The 19,181-nt window shown below is 55.3% G+C and overlaps 1 protein-coding gene across 3 annotated transcripts; it reads right to left on the bottom strand.

Annotated features, from left to right (window-relative positions):
- Positions 1-8,058: 8,058 nt before the first annotated feature.
- Positions 8,059-17,085, bottom strand: PLEKHF1 (pleckstrin homology and FYVE domain containing 1). Of its 3 annotated transcripts, none has more exons than XM_086351690.1 (2): positions 16,748-17,085; positions 8,059-9,709 (listed from the first exon to the last, which is right to left on the bottom strand). In XM_086351690.1, exon 2 carries the CDS (start codon positions 9,693-9,695, stop codon positions 8,856-8,858), a length of 840 nt encoding a protein of 279 aa, XP_086207816.1. In that variant the 5' UTR covers positions 9,696-9,709; positions 16,748-17,085; the 3' UTR covers positions 8,059-8,855. The 3 variants fall into 3 exon arrangements, with proteins under 3 accessions (XP_086207816.1, XP_086207815.1, XP_086207817.1); XM_086351689.1 differs by having other exon boundaries at positions 16,991-17,085; XM_086351691.1 differs by lacking the exon at positions 16,748-17,085 and adding an exon at positions 11,582-11,951.
- Positions 17,086-19,181: the final 2,096 nt, after the last annotated feature.

The following is a 19,181-nucleotide window of genomic DNA, read 5'->3' as shown; positions in this document are numbered from 1 at the left end:
GAAGTCCCAGGGTGGTAACCCAGACATCTGCTCTATCTATGTACTGACCCTATGCTAATTTCCTCCTTGTCTCCTTCCAACAAGCTCTGGAGACTTGTTGATTTCCCTACCTGTGCACTCCTTGACCTTTGGAGAGGAGGTCGATGTGCAGAAATACCTTGGACCTAATCCTGGAAGACATGGTGCTTTCACAAAATACATCCTTGAAGAGCTTGGTCTCTGTATCATCACTCTCCTAACTTGAGGAGGGCTGGACAGGCTTTGTTTCCTAAAATCAGATTTTCATCTGAATTATGTTTGTTCCTCCACTCATGTGATAATCAGCTTGAGAGACAGCAAGACTGCCTGAGATGTTGCATTGTTTTTGACTTGAATAAAGGAAACAATCACTGTGAATGTTCTGTTTTCATATCTTGGAGCTGTTCATCATTGAGTGCATTTCTCCCTAATTGGATTGAAATCTGAACAATGTCTTGGCAACAGCGTCATACTGGGTGTAAATCGGGTCCCCAAGACCCTCGCCTAGCCCCTTTCCGTAGACTTTTTGGTTCTCTTCTCTTGGGCTGAGACCTGCTGTCACATGACTCTGGACCACTCCGCTCTCTGCAAAGGTAGAAGTGGCCGTGGACCCTCGAAACTCTCGAAACTAAGTCCCCTTACTTAGTTCCACGGTTGCACTGGTTGTCCAGACCCATGTACTATGCCTGTTTCTAGAGCCAGGATGTGAGTGAGTCAGCTGCACCAAATTGAGTGGCTGAAGGTAAGGAATAGGGCTTCCCCGGGGGCATGGGGAAACCGCTCCGTGATTTCTTTACTCTCACACTAATACAACACCCACACTTTCGACACCAGATGTGCGGGGGTTCCCACACATTGCACCAAGCAATTCTCTGCCACACCAACGGGAGGTCTGATGACTCAGTTCTGTTCTAGCACTCACTGGTGTTTGTGCAGAGCTTACAGGTGAAGGGCTCAGCCCCGAAAGGCTGTCCCCAGCTCAGATGCCAATCCCAAGTTGTCGCCTGTACTTCTGACAGACTGGCTGTCAATGGAAGTTTCTCTGACTGCCCCCTTGGGTTTGATAATTTGCTAGACCAGCTCACAAAATTCAGGAAAATACTCGTCTGTTGGTTTATTACAAAGGATTTAATAAAGAACAGCCCGAGGAAGTGATGAGTGGGAAAGGAGGCGGAGCTCGGACGCCCTCTCCCGGTCCACCACTCTCCTGGCACCTCCACACGCTCACCAACCTGGAAGTTCTCCCTACCCTATCCTCGTGGGCTTTATGGTGCTTTCATCATGATTGATCATTAACTCAATCTTCCCCCTTCCGGGAGGATGGCAGGGAATGGAGGCGGGCTACAAGTTCCAAGCTTCTCATCATGGCTTAGTCCCACTCTCTCACCGCTTCATTAGGAAAAAAGACACTCCTGTCACCCAGGAAATTCCAAGGAACTCAGAAGCTCTGTGTCAGAAATCCTTCTCTTAGTGCTCTTATCGCTTGGGAAATTACAAAGGTTTTAGGAGCTCTGTGCCAGGAACCGGGGACAGAGACCAGTATGTAATTTTTGTATTATTTCACACCGGGGGATACCAGAGTGTGACCACCCACAGAAGGAACATGCACTTAGGTGAGCCACAGGTGCCCACCACCCCATGAACTCACTCCAGCAGTCAGGGGTAGGGAGCGGTGATCAAACTGATGATCCAAGTGAGGACACAGCATGAGTGCAGAAAAGAAAGGGTATTGAGGAGACTGGGCCTCTCCTGGGGTGATGATCTGCACCCCAGCCCCACCCAGGGCTGGGCCCCCTGTGAGCCCTGCCTCTGTTGTGATCCCCAGACCCCACCCCCACCCCTCCACTGACTGCCTTTGTTTCAACTCTGACTTCTATTCCAGCTCAGGTCTTGGGAAAAAATGTGTCAGCTAATGGCTGGTCCTGGCCCAAGGCTGACTTGTTCCTCCCCTTCCTGGGTGCGGGCTGGGAACCCCAAGAGGCTTGGTTGGGATACCAAGGAAGGCATGTTGGCATTTTAGAATGTTGGTAATCTGCAAACTGCATAAAATCTGTGTGTGTGTTAAAGAATCCTGGAACTGCTGATTTCCACAGCCCTGGGCATTGCTGTGGGCATCCAGAAGACCCCCGGTACTGAGAAAGAATGGGCAGCAAGGATGGGTGGCCTCTGACTCCCACTGCCCCCCAAGCCCCCGTCACCCCGCTTGGGAGCCACAGTGGGCAGGAACTAGTCTCTGGGAAGCCTCTTCTTCAGGGTCAGAACATCTGGCAGGATCCCTAAGTTGACGTTCCAAGGACTGAAATTTCCTCTTGTTTTTGCCCAGAAACGTCTGGCTTGGTCTGCCCTCGCTCTGTCCTCCCCACCCCCGCCCCCCTGCCCTCGCCTACCAGCCTGCCTTTCTGTCTTTAGCATTAGAACATTCTAGTCAGAGCTGGGCTCTGTGGTGTGAGGCAGCCAGCAGGAGATAGGATCTGGAGGACTCAGGACATTGCCTGGCCATGGCTTCTCTCGAGGCGTTGACCCTGACTCCCGAGGGCTGGGGATACACCTGCCCCCAGGGCCCGAGAAGGGAGAGAGAAGAGCTCTGAGAGCCTCCTGTGGGCTTCACTCTCCTCTCCTTCCTGGGTCCTCACTGCCTGTTCCTCCCTTCTAGATTGATCCAAAGCCAGCCTGAGGTTTTGAGATAGGGAGCCCAGGAGAGGGGAAGTGGGAGGCAGGACAAGGGGTGGGTGGGTGTGGGAGAGAGGGGCACAGCGTGGCCCACACTCACCTCCATGGCCCTAAGGAAGCACCTTCAGTGCGTCAGATAATCAAAGGCTGCCTCCCACCCCCCAGTTTGGACCTGGGTTGCCTGGATGGGCATAGGAGGGTGGGAGACAGGCAAGGGAAGGACCAGGAGACACCTCGGTGTCTGGCTAGAAGGCCTGAGTGCAGGTGCCAATGGAGGCCAGACAAGCAGGTTACCCAAAGCCAACAGGGTCAGCTGTGGCCACAGGGGCTGCCCCTGCAAACCCAGCATCCTGCCAACGGCCCCCAGGAGCTAGAAGTCAAGGCCATCTCCTCCTAGAAGAGAAGCATCTATGGAATGGGCAGTGGCACAGGGCCTGGGCTGGGAACTGTAGGGGGATGATGGCCACAGATGAATGATGACTGAGCTGCCCCTGCCCTGAGTGGCTCAGGCTTGAGGGCTGGCTCTGATGGGCACAGGCCCACACAGGCATCTCCTGGAGGGTAGGGAAGGTGGAGCAGGGCTGCAGGTGCTCTGGGAGCACAAATGCGACAGCCGTGCTGACCCAGGGCATCCCAGGAAGGCAGCAGAGTGGAGGTGCAGCTGCTCTGGGGTTCACAGGGGAGCTAAGTCCATGGGCAGAGGGAATGGTGGGCACAGAGCTAGCAAGCAGCTCGAGAAGCCCAGAGCCTGGCTCTGTTGGGCTTGGTGAGAGAGACCCCTCTCCCTCACCTCTGGCCCTATGTTCTGCCCTCCGAGCACAGGTCTCACTGAATCTGCTCAAGGCTGAGGCAGGGCGGGCATGGGGAGAGTGGAGGTCCTTCACAGATGAGGGCCTGGGTACCAGGAAAGGCATGGGCCAGCCTACAGGTTCTGAGGAGGGAGGCTTCGGGGAATCCAGAGAGCCTGCTGATCAGGTGGGAAAAGCCCCAGATACAGCCAGGTCCCTGCCCTGCGTGCAGCCCTCAGAAAGGCCACTTCCTGCAGGCCTGGGATAGAGGCGGGCCAGCGGAAGTGACTGCTTTGCTCTGTGAGCGTGGCCTGAGAGACCCTGGGTTCTGGCTGAGAACTGGGTCAACCTCCCACTCACTCCCACCCTGCCCAGCGGCTGAAGCCAAGAGAGGCCCTGGCCTCCCCTGCAGCCTCTTTCTGTCCGTGTCCCAGGGAACAGGTTAGGGCAGGAGAAAGACCAGGCTGCCAGAAATCCTCTGATGCCAACCTGGATGACACCCCCAGTGGCACCACTGGGCCTCTACAAACAGGTGTGATGACAGCTTTCCAGAAAGTTCTGCCTGGGTAGGGGTGGGTGAGCACTTCCTGCCCTGCCTGAGAGGTCAACAGTCAGTGTCTTGGAGGAGGGGCTAGTCCTCAACCCTCCAGAAAGAGGCCAAGGTTCTCACCCAGAGCTTGACTGGAGGCTCCAGGAGTGAGACCCAATTCCCATTTCCTTGTCATCCCCTCTGCCCCAACGCCCTAGCCCATTTCTTACTTGATTCATTTATTCAATCAACAAATGTTTAATGCCAGGGACGAGGGTATGGTTAACAAAAAGACCCAGACTCCTAGACCTCATGGGGACTACCACCCTCTCTAATAAAGTCCTGCCCTTCTCTGAGGTTCAACCAAACACCACCTCCTCCAGGAAGCCCTCCATGACCACACAGCTGTCCTGGGACCTTAGGATAGCCTTGTGTGATTGGGTCTGCTTCCCTGGAACCAGTGCACAGGTGGGTCTCAATAAGTGGCAGCCACAGCTCCCATCAGCACCAGTACCCACCATCACCATCATCAACGAGAGATAATATTCCTTGGGTCCTGTCAATCCCTTGCCTGCCTGTGGCAGAGAGCACCCAAATGTTATCAGCACACATGCAGTGGGTCCTATTCAAGAAAACTCAGCTCTAAAAATCCCAACAGCCAAAACTTACAGGTAGAGGCCACGGGCTCACTCCCTGAGGAGGCCTCCCCTAATAGCTGAGTACTGAAGGAACATGGCACCCCTGCCTAGGGGTGTCAGTCCCAAAATGGCCTGAGGTCACCACTGCAGGTTCACTTTCCACCTGGAGCGACTTCCATCTGGGCTGCTTCCAGCAAGGGCGCTCCAGGAAACACTAAGGTGGTGGGGGCTCCATGCCCTCTCAAATGCATGGGCCTGGCCCTCAGACCCTCGTCCAGCTTGCGTCTCTGAGGAGGAGGGGCAAGGCAGGCCCTCCCAGGGCTCAAAGCAATGTTAGCATCCTTAGCTGCTGGCAAGGACATGGAGTCCATGCCCAGCTGAGGGGAAAGATTCCTGGGTGATGAACTGGAGCACTTGGCTGGCAGGACAGTTGGCTCTTGTGCCCTTGCCAGGCCTGCAAGTGAAGCCCCAGGAGAGAGTGTGAAGGCCTGGATGAGGCCCAGCAGACCCAGCCCTGCAGCCAGACCTAAGGCATCATCCTGGGGAGAGAACATCCACGAGCAGCAGACACTGATTCGGCCTGAGAGCTCCTGACCTCTTCCTCCACTGGTGGCCAAGGGCAAGGGTCAGCTGTGTGACCCCGACTGAAGGCAGCTCGAGTCTTGGATGACACCTGCTGCTGGGGAGGTGGGTGAGGAAGGCTCAGACCCCTGTGGCCTGGCTCGCAGCTGCTGCTGCTGCTGCTAAGTCACTTCAGTCGTGTCCGACTCTGTGCGACCCCATAGACGGCAGCCCGCCAGGCTCCCCCGTCCCTGGGATTCTCCAGGCAAGAACACTGGAGTGGGTTGCCATTTCCTTCTCCAATGCATGAAAGTGAAAAGCGAAAGTGAAGTCGCTCAGTCATGTCCGACTCTTAGTGACCCCATGGACTGCAGCCCACCAGGCTCCTCCGTCCATGGGATTTTCCAGGCAAGAGTACTGCAGCCCCTTCTAAGAACAGTGGTGGGGGATGGGAGGTGACAGATGGGGTGTGAAGCAGGGTGGAGCCAGGACCTGGCCTGGCCCTTGACCCAAGTCAGGCTGATGAGGTTTCTCTGAAGGGAAACAAAACCAAAAGGAGTCAGAGATGGGGTCTCCCAAGGCGGTGCCTTCCCTACCTGGAGCCACGTCTTCCCTTTCCGGAGGTCCTGACTCCTCAGGCACATTCCACTCCACGCTTCAGTGGCTGCAGCCGATCGCTGCTCCACCTCATGTGTTGACCCAGGGCAAGCGTTCTGCCCAGGGCTTTTACTTTGCTTCCAAGGGTACCATCTGTTATCATCAGAGCATCTTGCAGAACAGGGCATGGGCCAGCCCTTTGGGATAAGTTGAGGGCAGCCAAGGCATGCCTTCTGCCATCTACTGTGGTAGGCAGATGTGGCCTTAGAGAAGCCAAGGCCACCCCTTGGGGACCTCAGGGGGAGCAGGAGGCTTCCTGGCCACTCTCCCAACTCAGTCATCTGTACGTAGGCACCAGGGCAAGCTCCTGAAAGCAAAGAGCAGAACTGCCACCCTGCTGAAGGCTCCCGCAGCTTCCAGTGCATCACCACCCCCCACCCCCACCCCCGGCTTCAGTCTGGCCAAGGTGCTCCAGAACACACAGGTTCCTCCCCTCCTCACGGCCTCTGCACTTGCTGTTCCCCCCAGTGGAGTCTGGAATGCCACCCTGGCCCCCTGGCCTCACCCACTCATCTCACCATTCGGGTGAGGGGTGAGCTCACCCCTGTGATTACTGCCCTCCTCCCGCATGCTGCTTGCCCCAGTCCATGCCCCACTCACAGCTCACACCAGAACCAATACCACCTGCTTCTGGACCTCTCGGTCTCCCCTGCCAGGCTGCACGTTCCTTGAGAGCTGAGAACTTGAGCCTTTCACTCAGGCTGTCTCTAGTCCCTGGTACAGCATACGGCCATGAGTGAGTCTGCGTGAATGAAGGGCCTCTAAAGGCTATTACTGGCCACCCGAGCCCTTGACTCCTTCCAGGACCTAACACCTCAGGACTCAGGGAAGCCACAGTCTGGTGGCTGGGGTCACAAGGGAAGCAGACTTGAGGGTGGAAGGCTGAGGGCCGAGCCAGCCCCTGCCCAGCTTGGTGAATAGGGCACGGCCTCACCTGCCCCAGTGCCCTGTGCCCCTCTGGCAGGCAGCTATGAGAAGGCTGCTGGCACCTGGAATCAGCTGTGGAAATCCTCTCCTGTCCAAAGGAACGCTGTCCTGGTGCTTCTATTCCCTGTTTACCAGGCAAGAGAGGTTCTCAGGGAGTGGGGCAGTGCCCAAGAGACTGGTGGCCGGATCTGGGCACTCCCTGCCTGGGCACCGACTCTGGGTGAAGGGACAGAACTGCCTGGCCAGGCCTTCCAAGCTGATCCAGCTTTAGTAAGTTGCCCTGCACCCTGAACCTGCCCTGAACCCTCTGTCCAGGCAGAACTGCCTGAACCAGTTTGTGAGGCTCAGGGAGGCCAAGGGCTTGTAAATTCTTGGAAGCATGTCTGACCCTTCCTACCCGGTCCCTCTGCCCTGCGGGTCAGACCATAGGCAGGCCCTGGGCGCCTCACACTTTGCCTTTCTCGCTCTCCCTCATGGCAGTGGCTCCACTCAAGAGCCGGCTGGAGTGTTGCCACCCCTGGCAGCGGGCCTGGCCTGCTGAATCAGAGCTAGCACTCGAAGGAGATCTTCAGGGTTCTGTCTGCAAGTGAATGACTGAGAACTGGGCTGGGAGGACAACTGCTCACCCAAGGACTGGAGCCGACGGTGGGGTTTCAGGCACTGCACCGTGTGGGCTGGGGGAGCTTTCCTGGCCCCAAAGTCACCACTTCTAGCTGACAGTGACCCCCTCTCTGCCACAGTGGCTAAGGCCAGCCAGGCTATGGGGGGAGGGGCTGGTACAGGAGACTGTCTTGAAGGACCACAATTCCATGGCTGGGTTCGGGCCAGGCATCAGGAGGCTGCTATTCAAGCTCTAGCCCCAACACACATTTGCTGAGCAAGGCAGCTTGCTGCACTTGGGATTTCCCCACTCGATGGCACCATACCCAGGGGCGGGCCTGGGCAGGAGACCACATGTGAGAGCTTTAAACCTGGAAGGCTCATACATAGCTGGCTCCTTTTCCTTACTTGCTGCCTGTTTAGATAACTCACACCAGGTGAACAGGGCTGCAGGTGCTAGGCCATAGTCACAATGCCTGGATGGCCAGGGCTCCATTCCTGGGAACCAGCCATGGTGAGGTGCGAACATATGAGCCCACTGGAACTGCCAGCGTTCTCAGGAATGCCCAGCGTGGTGGACAGTTGTTGAATTGGCCACCTAGCATGGTTTCATTCCTTGATCACAGAGTTGCGTCTGAAGTTAAGAATACTCCTGGACTTTTCAACCACATGAGTGAATAAACTTTCTTTTTATTATTAAGTCATATGGATAGGGTTTCTGTCACTTGCAATAAGAGTCCTAACAGAAAACACTGCTTTCCCCAGCAGAGGGAGGGAGAAAGACAGGACTGAGAGGCATCACATACCTAGAGAGAGCTCAGACTGGACCAGAGGCCTGGGCAGGCCGCCCTGGACCATGGAGAGCTCAGACTACAGTCCCTGGGGCTGGCAGGCACCCACAGCATGGCAGTCTCCTGCCTTGCTCTGGGTGAGCTCACATGCCTCGCCTAACAAGGCCCAGCCAGACAGGTGGGCATCAGCAGGGTGGGTGGGTAGGTGCTGGTTTCCTGGAAGCCTCTCTGGACCCACGGTCTTCCCTGCAAGGGGGCAGGGCCAGGTGTGGTGGTTGAAGGCCTCAGAAAACAGGGACCTCACTCCAGTCCTACCTTCTCTCTTGTCCCTAAAGGTGCCTGGGATCGTCTAATTCTGGAGCTACAGCTCAAAGGGCTGAGAAAGGACATTTGTTCCCAAGAGGCCTAGGTATTTGGGGCTTGCTAAATGAAAAGGTAATTACCTTAAGTGGAACTAGAAGGATGCCAATATCCAAAAAGAGGCACTGGGGGTTCGGAGAAAAGGAGCCACTTCCGCCGTGCCCACTACCCATGGGGTAGGGTCCCCTGGGATAGGGAGGGCCCTTCGGGGGTCTGGGCAGCTTGGGGAACTCTGCCCTCTCAGGGGTCTGGGTAGAGGCATCTGCTTGGACCGAAGTGACCAGGGAAGCCCTCCCTCATGGCTGCAGACCTGGGGTCAGCTGTGGAAGGATGACCAGGACACGCCCGAGGCATAGAACTCCACGTGGCTGGGCCAGTCCCCATCCCCACTGCCCTCCCTGTCCTCGTCTGAGTCATCATCGTCTCCACTGGATGCCCCGCAGACGGCCCCCGCCAGGTGGGCCGATGGCCCGGGGGACCCGAGGCCCTGCTCCTCCACGTCCTCCTTCCGCTTCTGGGCGGCCAGCTCGCGGAAGCAGAGGCTGCAGACGCGCAGGGGCTTGGACGAGAGGCGCGGCAGGAGGAAGCGCTCGCGGGAGCATTCGGCGCAGACCACGAAGCCGCATTTGCGGCAGTGGTGCCGCCGAGTGAGCGCCGAGAAGCGCGTCTGCGTGCAGCGCATGCAGATGTCCGTGGCCTTGTCGGGGATCCAGGGCGCCGCGTGCTCCGTGCTGGGCTGCAGGCCCGTGGCCAGCAGCTGCCGCCGCACGCACTCCTCGATGTGGCTGATCCACTCCTGGCGTTCCGTGGCGGAGGCAGCCGACACCACGAAGGACTTCTTGGCCGTCTTGATCATCCAGCGGTTCTTGGCCTGCAGAGTCTCCGGCAGCGTCTCCAGTGTCACCTCCTCCAGCGGAATGATGTGCTGGCTGCGGTACTTGCGCTTGTTCAGCACGATGCTGCCGTACACCAGGATGTCGTTGAAAAGGAAGAAGATGCGCGGTTTGGCCTTCTTGCGGCACTCCTTGGTCAGTACGCCCTCACCCAGCAGCACTCGGCCCGGCAGGGCCAGTGGCTGCCCCGATGCTCCGAAGCAGCTCTCGACAGCTGCGATGCGCTGGCTGTTGATCTCCGTGTTTGCCAGGTGGTCCACCATCTTGGGCCACTCGGCTGTGGGAGGAGCAGCAGAGGAGGTGTCAGCTTGCTCTGACATAGCTTGGGGTCAAGACCACCCCCAACCCCCAGTTCCCCAACCCATAGGTCAGACAACCCACTAATTACCCCCTATGCAACCCAGGAGGCCCAGATGTGCCACTCAACCAAGGAAACTGGCTGCTCCAGAGCCACCCCTTAGACATGGAGTTCCTGGGAGGTGAGGGGTGTGTGGAAGCCGGTCCACGATGGGAAAGCAGTAGTAAAGATGTGTGACTGAGTGAGGGCGGAGGGGCGGAGGCTCAACCCTTGGGGAGCCTTGGAAGACAGGGTAGAACAAGCCTCAACACCATCCACCGCCCAAGGGACAAGTTGACTGAGCACCAACTCCCATCAGGGGCTCGAGGGAGCACTAACTACCCAGTGCTTTGGGCCTGTCTCAGGCAGAAGGAGGAGCCTGTACCAGCTGGGGAATGCCAGACAATGGAATGCTGCAAACCCAAAGGTCAGTGGCTCCCCTATCTACCAAGCCAAAGCATCACAGACCCTGCAACCCACTCACTCAGCCTGTGGACCCATTCACGAGCCACTCAGGAAGCAACTACTATGTGCTTAGCACCATTCCAGCACTGGGGATGCAGTGAATAAGAGAAGGCTCCTGTTCTGATGGAACACCACCAACACCAGCATCCCAGGCACCACTGCAGAGTGCTTCCATGTCAATTATGACTGTCTCAACTTGTCCTCACACCAACCCTAGCTCGTAGAATTACCATTGACAGAAGGAAACCGAGGCTCTGTTAGGAATTAGGCAGCCCAGAGCCTGCACCGCTGGAGACCACACTGCCCAGAGCCCTCCCACAAGGAGCAAGAGGCCTCTATCCTCCTCTGCCAAGCACTCCACGTGGTAGCCCCAGATCTCACCTGGGCCTCCTCTGCTCTGTCCCTTTGACTCACCAGACTCACAGCGTTGAAGACACCCAAACACTGCTGACCCAGGTCAAGCCTGTAGTCCCAGCTCTCCCCTGAGCTGCCCCAGTGCCCTCCCACCAGCTCCTCTTCTTTTCAGAAACAAACCACCATTCACCTAGTTGTGGAAGCCCGAAATCTAGGACTCATCCTTGAATCTCCTCTTTCCTGTACTCCCATCATTCAACCACTGAGCAAGCTCCATCATTTTTCTCGCTCACACTTGGTCCTAGTTGCCCCACTTCTCACCACACACCTCCAGCAAGGCTATCTCCCTTTCTGAAAGAGTCTCTCTGACAATCCCAACTCAGGCAACATCTCCCGCAACCCAGGAAAGGGTTGGCAGATCATGGCCTGAGGGTCAAATCTGGCCCACAGCCTGGTTTTGTGAATAAAGCTTTATTGGAACAGAGCCATGTCATTCATTTACAGTGGTCTGTGCTGCTTTCCTGCTGCAACAACAGAACTGAGAGCTGTGATAGAGACCACATGGTCATAGAACCTAAAATTTACTGTCTTTACAGAGAAAGTTTGCCAACCCCTTCTGTAGGATGTTACCCTATTTTGCTTTCTCTTCACAGAATTTATCAGGACCTGATATTTTCTTGTCTATCCATCATTTGCTTGCATGCTTCCTATTTCCCTCACCCACTTACAAATTCCATCAGAACAGGATTCTTTTCTTATTCACTGTATCCCCAATACCTGGAACAGTGCTAAGCACACAGTAGGTGCTTCCTGAGCGGCTAGTGAATGAATGAACCAAAGTTCTCTCAGGCCCACTGTGGGACGAATGAGCCACCACCTCCTGTCTCTGAAGAGGAAGCAGAAGAGAGCAGACCCCACAGCCGCCGCCACCGCCGCCACCACCACGTGCATACAAGCAGAGAGCACGCCCCTGACCAAACCGATCACACTCACAGAGTTTCTAGGTCACCACACTGCAGTTCCGTAAGTCTGGCCACCTGTGGGAGGCTGAAGTGGGGCCAGTGCGGGGGCTGGCTGCATTACACAACAGGGGTGCTCAGCCCCGCGGTGCGTATCGCTTGCTGCTGTCAGACCACAAGCTGTCCTGAGAAGTGCTGTCCACACCACCTGATGTAAGAACCACTATTTTTAGGCTGCTGAACTGGGCTGCATGTTGCAAACCCAGCTGATTATCAGTGACAGCCCTGGGCCATTCTATAAGGACCAGTCACCACGTCCCTGTTGTGGACAGTCTGGCAACATTCCAGAGGCCACCCCCAGGACCCCTGGGACAGTCTAGATGAGGGTTCCGTTGGAGAAGCTCAGAGCAGAGCAGAGGGAGAGGCACCAACAGCAGTGACTTTGGGACCCGTGGCAGCGACAACAGAGATTCTTGGCAGAGGGGAAAGGGCAGAACAAAGGGTGAGCTGGGTGCATTCACACAATGGGCTACTGTCAGCACCCAGTCCACGTGGGTCAACATGGAGCGACAATAGACACCAAATGCTGAGTGGAAAAAGCACCCTGCAGAACGAACTGACCCTGTGTATGCAGAAATTATGCATTTAAGAAGTGTTCACAAACTATATCTGTAAATAAAAGTGGACAGGATGGAGCCTTGCACCCATGAGGATGGCTGCTACCAAAAAAAAAAACAAAAACAGGAAATAAGTGTTGGCAGGGGAATGTGGAAAAGTTAGAACCTTTCATGCACTGTGGGTGGGAATGTAAATTGGTGCAGTCACTGGGGAAAAAAGTATGGAGGCCCCTCTAAAAATTAAAAATAGAACTACCATATGATTCAGCAATCCACTTCTGATTATTTATCCAAAGAATTGAAAGCAGGATCTCCAAATGGCATTTGCACACCCATGATCATAGCAGCATTATTCACAACAGTCAAGCAGTGGAAGCAACCCAAGGGTCCCTTGATGGATGAATGGATAAACAAAATGTGGTATGGACACGCAATGGAATATTATTCAGCCTTAAAAAGAAATCCCGTCACTTGCTACAATATGGATGGATCTTGAAGACATTATGCCAACTAAAATAAGCTAGTCACAAAAAGACAAATACCGCATGATTCCACTAATATGATATATCTATAGTAGTCAAACTCATAGAAACAGAAAGTAGCAAGGTGGTTACCGGGGCCAGGGGTGGAGAAGGAGGAAGAGCAGGGGAGGAGGGGTGAGAGGGAGAGGAGAGTTGTTATTTAATGCGTTTAGAGTTTCAGTTTTGCAAGATGGAAAGAATTCTGGAGATATTTCACACCAATAGGAATATACGTAATACTCCTGAACTGTAAGCTTAAAAATGGTTAAGATGGTTTACAAAAAGAGATGGACACAAAGCAAGATCAGGAGAAAAATGGCCTGGGGGAGGACATCTGAATATCATTAGGCATGTTGGATCAAAGATTTCAGCTTTATCTACAATATTTTATTTCTTTCATTAAAAAAAAAAAAAAAAAGGCAGCAGCATATGTGATAAAGTCCCAGTAGCAATCAATTCTGGGAAGTGGGAACATGAGCTTTTTCTTTCTCTCTTTCTAAATATAAGGTCTTCAAAAAGAAAAGAATTACAGTATAATGTCTGGGTCAACAGCTGTAAGCTCTACTGGCCTCGCAGTAGGTGACCTGCCTGGGCCTCCCCTGAGCACACAGCAGCAGGGCCCAGGCCGCAGGACATGCTAGGATGAACATCTCAGGATGGAACACCACTTGTTCCCTCCAAAACTCCTGGGCGTCGCCAGCTAGCAGAAGTGGGTGAAACCCCAATCTTGTAGCCACACACCGAGGCCTAACACACAGCACCGAGGCAGATGGACTTTTTATGGAGAGAAGAGCAGGCGTTTCCCCCCCCGCTCCCCCCCACCTCCCTGCAACCCTGGCCTGGTGGGGTTGGGTGAGCTCTGGAGGCACACTTGCCCAGAATCCACCTCTGACTAGATGTTACCCAGGTGGGCAGCATGGAGGAAGTGAGGGGCAGCGCCCATGAAGGGGAGAGCTTTGGGCAGGGGAGGGCCTGTAACACTGTCTCCCTGTCCCTTGTAGGAGGCCCCAGGATGCCCCACGCTGCTGGGTCCCTCGTCAGTGGTTTACAGACCCCCTCCAGGCCCTGGTAGACCCCGTTCAGCTGTTGGCAGCAAAACATGGCCCAGGAAGAATGGGGAGTACCTGGTGACCATGAAAGGGGTCTGGTCTCTGAGCTGAGTCCACATACTGACGGGGTAGTGGGAAGGCTTTCGTGTCTCCTCCTCCGGGGGCCTTCAGCAAGTAGCAGCTGGGGTGAGGCCAGCAGGGGCCAGCAGACGGCATCCTCCTGGGGAGCTCCCCGACATCCGCCCACCACAGCTGCCACCACAACCAGAACTTCACTTCACACCTGGTTTAACATGGCCTGGAGATTTTTTTTCTTGGCCATGTCAACAGCTTATTTCCAACCTGCACCCCCCTGCCGGGGAAGTGTGGAGTCTTAGCCACTGGACCCCCAGGGAATGTGGCAGCAACCCCACCTCCCCATCCCCCACCCCTCCCAGCAGATGAGAAATCCTCTTTTTATTTTTCTCAATAAAGAAGTGAACTGCCCTCCCTTAGGACAGGGCGGAGGGAGAGCTGAGCCTGTGCCCATTCCTTTTGTGGCTGCCTGCCTCAGGACAACCTGTGCTGACCCCTGTGTGGTACCCCAAGTGCTGACAGAAGGTGGACACTCATGAAGGGCCAGTGTCTGGGAGCAAAGAAGTAAACAGGCCAGCTCTTTCTTGCATGTTTTTGAAGTGGGGCAGGCTCCAGGGCTGGCCTTCCTGAACACCAGTGATCCCACCATCTGAATTAGGCCAACGGCTCTCTCAGTGAGTAAGCCATGCTCCAAGTGTCACTGGGTGGCCAGGGTTCTATGCCTGACAGTTGAGGTGTCACACATGATCTACACCAGAGGTAGCAAATCTACACGAGGTCCAAACCACTGCCAGCTTTTCTAAAAACAATTTATTGGAACATACCCACATGCAACAGAGATTGGCCTGCAAAACCTAGAATATTTACCATTTGGCCCTTCACAGAAAAAGTCTGCAGACCCCTGATCTATACCACCACATACTGTCAAATGCATAATGTGCCTGCTCCAGGGACGCACCTGACATGGGGCCATGTTCTGATGGAGCTAGTCTCCTCCACTTGGACACAGATTTTGAGATTCGAAGAGCTGTCTGGGGCCCCAACCTGGGAACCCTGTATAGTAGGACCTGGGAGGGGCACTCAGGTCCATCCTTCCATTAAGAGTTACAGTTGGGGACATTGCTTATCAGAGAGGGAGTTACCTGGCCAAGGTCACAGAGGGAGTCAGGGTGTTGGCCCTTTGGACTATCCCTTGGCTTCCCCAGATTAGGGCAGGGCTGATGTATCACCTGACCCTCATTCCCTCCAGTCCCAACCCGGACCACATTGTCTTCATGCCTACCTGACTTTACCTTCTAAATATTGACTAAAGTCCTACTATGTGCCTGGCACAGCTCTACTAGGCAGGACTAGGCACCAGGTTACAGCCGGGACCTAGGGACCAGACCTTTCAGTATCAGACAGCCTGGGGCGACAGCCAGACTAGAAAGTATCAATAAATCAACAAGGTGATTTCTGATTGTGAGTGCCACAAAGAAAAGGGCTGATGTGCTGAGCAAGGCTAGGGTGAGGGTGGTGGTCAGGAAAGGCCTGGTGAGGAGGTGACCCTGCACCAGCCTGAATGTGAAGGATTTTAGCCATGCAAAGGCCTGAGGGAACAGCTCAATGACATGACTATGGAGGCAGGAGGTGTAACAAGTAAGGTTAAAGGTGCTGTAGGAGCCAGTCTTGCAGGTCCACAGGCCAAGATGAGGATCTGAGTTTTTCTCCAAGTACAATCCAAGTGTCCTTTCCTTCCAGAGGGGCCACCCCTTAGGCTTGTCCAGTTCTATGCTTCCTGGAAAGCCCTCCTCCATAAAAAGAATAGTAATAAGGAAAATAAACCAGGGGTGCCATTAACTGAGAGCTTACAGCTCACCAGACACAACGGTAAGCACACTGCAAGTATTATCATGCTGATTCTTCACAAAAGCCCCACTGGGGAAGGTGCCACCTCCATCATCAAAGTCACTGCCCAAAGTCCCAGCTCCAAGACAACCATGAGCTGCTGAAGACAGAATCCGAAATCCTCAAGTTCAGAGGGCAGGGCCCCTCTCCAAATGCCTGATCTCCAACCCCCAACCCTCTCCACCCAGGTCAAGGGGTGGCCTGGGCAGGTCCATTAGCTTGGCTGAGCTGCCCAGCCCCTTCCTTCCTTGTAGTGGGCTTGGTTGCACAAGTCCCTTAGCTCAGCTGGGCTGCCTCAATTGCCCATCCTGGCAGCCCTGGGGGGCTGATGTGTGCAGGGACACAGACTGAAGTCAGAGACAACCCCAGTGGAAATTGCATGCCCAGGAACATGCCAACATTAAGTGGAAATTCGCCAGCAATCATCCTCCCCTCTTCCCTGGCTTCTGACCTCCCTGGTGGTGAGATAACAATGCTGTTCAAATTCCAAACGAATATATCCCTGATCAAGTTACAAAGTGACTCAGGGCATCCACTTTCCCATCTGAAAAAGTGGCTGGATGACAACTCTCCCCTGCACAGCTCTTAAAAGTGTTCAGGGAGAGAGAAAGGGAAGGAGATTCCGGGTGATTCCAGGCTGGGAAGGAACTGCCACCTCTCTCTGGGTCAGCCTCAGTACTTTCTCTGTGAAATTGGAGATTAAGCCTGGCCTTGTTTCCTTTGACAACTCCCACCGAAAGTCACAAACTCAGATGCTTCAAGGGCCAGCGAGCACCCAGGCCACCCGGAAAGCGCTACCACCCTGCCTCTCCTCCCCGCTTCCCTGGGCCAAACTATCCCTGCCCACTGCTCCATACCCTGCAGACTGGGACCAAGAGTGGCCGCCCCCACGATGGCGTGAGTCAGGAATCCCCGAACCCTCCCCAGACAGCAGGAGCGCTGAGGTCCTTGCTGCCCCGGGCCTCAACGCCCACAGGCGTCTCCAGACCGTTTCTGCTCTCACTTCTTGCATCCCCCGGGCACCCTGCCTCGACGTCGGAGACCCCCTTACCCGTTTTCACCCCTCTGTCCTTGGAGCTCCTGGCAGCCCCCGCCCAGCCTCCAGCCCCACCAGCCAGCAATAAGCGCCTTGGTCCGTGCCTTTGCTCGGGGCCAGAATCCGAGATGGCACCGGGCGCGCGACCGCCCCGCCCGAGTCCAGGGGCCACCTAGACGAGGAGCCCGGGGGAGCTGGGAGGCAGTCGGCCGAAAGCCCGCTTGCTCCGGGCGCCCCGGCCTGGCTGGTGACCCTTACCTCCGCAGCCGGGGCCCCTGGCGTCTCGCGCCCCACCAGGCAGCCGGCCAGACAGATCGCACTCGGCTGCCGCGTTCCGCTTGCCGGAGGGGGCCAACCCCCTCCGCCCAAGCCCCAGCCTTCCAACTCTCCTCGACACGCCCCCCGCCCCGGCGGCTCCGCCTATCGGAGCCTGGGCGCGAGGCGGGGGCGGAGCCTGGACGCCAACTCTCGGAGTCGGAGTTCCAGAGAAATGTGCGCGTGCTGAGCGGCCAGACTTCGGGTGCGTTTGAGTAGGTTGGCGCTTTAGGCGGTGCGGGCGTGGGGCTTCCTTGTCGCTCTCTCCCGGGACTGGCAACCCAGACTTAAGCCCCTCAGTCTCCCTTTCCGCCACCGCGCTCCACACTCCGGCCCCCAGGAGACTTCGAACTCACCGAACTGGGGCCTTTGGGCCAGGGAAGGTGTTGGGGAGGGAGGCGGTGGCATTACTGTGCCTTCCGCCGTCGCTGGTGGGACTCCCTGCTGCTGGCTGGTATAGTCCTGTCTCAGCAATTGAGAGATTGATAATCATAATATTAAAATTCTTCAGCATTTTATATTTTATACTTTAAACTTGTATAGTGGAAACTTTCAAACATACACTGAAGGAAAGAGACTAATGGACTCCATGTATCCATCACCTAGCTCCAACATTATCAACCGGTTTTGTCCTCTTTCTCCACCCTCCCCCACCCACCCCGCAACACTGACCTGAAATGAAAGCCCAAGCCTCAGAGTCATCACTCCTGGAGGGTTGTCTTAACCTCCTTCTGGCCTCCTCTCAACACTTTATTTCACACTAGCTTCTTCTTCCTGTTCCTCAAAACCCCAAGGTTGTTCTCACCTCTGGACCTTTGCACTTCCCTTTTGCCGCCAGATCTTCTCATGGCTGCATTTTTGGGATTCAGATCCAACTCAAACTGTCACCTCCTCAGAGGCTTCCCTGATCTCTGAGGTCACCCTCATCTGCCTCACTCCCATTTTGTTATTTTGTAAACCACATCTCTCAACCTGAAGTCATCCAATTAGATGGCTTGTTTACATGTTCATGGCTTGTCTGCCCCACCTAGATTGTGAGCCCTGTGGGCTCGACTGTACCCATCTTGCTCATTCCTCCCTTTCTCCAGTGCTGAGAGTGGAGTTCAGCCTTTAGTAAATGTCTGTGGCACGGATGAGTTTGCCTTGCCAAATAGGGCAGAGCCCAGTAACTGAGAAGAGGGGCTGGCTCAGGCCAGGGCAGTGCACGCTGGGCCAGGACCAACGCAGGAGGAAGCACCTGGGTCCAGACCTCAGACTCTGCCCAGGGCTGGGGCCTGGAGGGCTGGTGCTGGGAGGCGTGAGCTGAGTAGGAGGGTGACCTGCTCTCCTGGGTGGTGTGGGCAGAGGCTGTGAGGTGGGGCCCAGTGCTGGGGATCTGCCTTTCCCAGCCAGAGTGGAGTGGGGCCAGGACATGGGCACATTCCCAGAGGGGAAGGGGTTGGAGTAAGGGAGGAGAGAACAGGGAGAGGCTAAGAGAAAGAGGAGGAGTGGAGGCGATGGATGGGCAAGTGAGAGGGCCACCACCTGTGACCTTGGAGAGTCCACGTACCCCACCGCAGCATCCCCAACTCCACCACCTTCCCAGCTATTACCCTCACCCAACTGAAGCCACAGCCTCACAAAAGTATGTAAACACTTATAAAATATATTGCCAGCACTTCATCTTGAGAGATTACACAGAAATATCAGGATTTTCAGCTCCTCTTAAATCAGGATTTGAAAGAGCTGGTCCCCTCTCTCCACTCAGGGCTGCCCCCTTTAAATGGGGCACGTGTTCTCCCACTCACCTCTGTCCCCACCATTCTCCATGGCTTCCCTCTCACCCCACTTTACCCGCTTATGTACCTGCAATTGAATAACATTTGAGTTTATGACTTCTGGTGGTAAAGTTAAGCCTCTGCACCGGACAGAGGAGGGAGAGACAAGGCCCCAAGATCCCAGAAACTGAGTGAGAACCAGGAAGGTCATTTGGGACATTGAGACACTAGGAAAGGCCATGCCAAGTGTACACATGCTTGTCACCCAGGGGGCAGGGATGGGGGGACCTGGAGGTTAGTTTTCAAGGCCATGTTGGTGACTTCCTCAGTGCTAGATCTACCACCTCCCTAACTGGGGGGAGCTTCTCCAGGAAGGT

This window comes from Bos grunniens, chromosome 18, assembly GCF_055505025.1.
Source record: "Bos grunniens cultivar Pamir isolate PY7600 chromosome 18, Bosgru_T2T1.0, whole genome shotgun sequence".
Lineage (NCBI taxonomy): Eukaryota > Metazoa > Chordata > Mammalia > Artiodactyla > Bovidae > Bos > Bos grunniens.
This window is presented reverse-complemented; position numbering and strand designations above follow the sequence as displayed.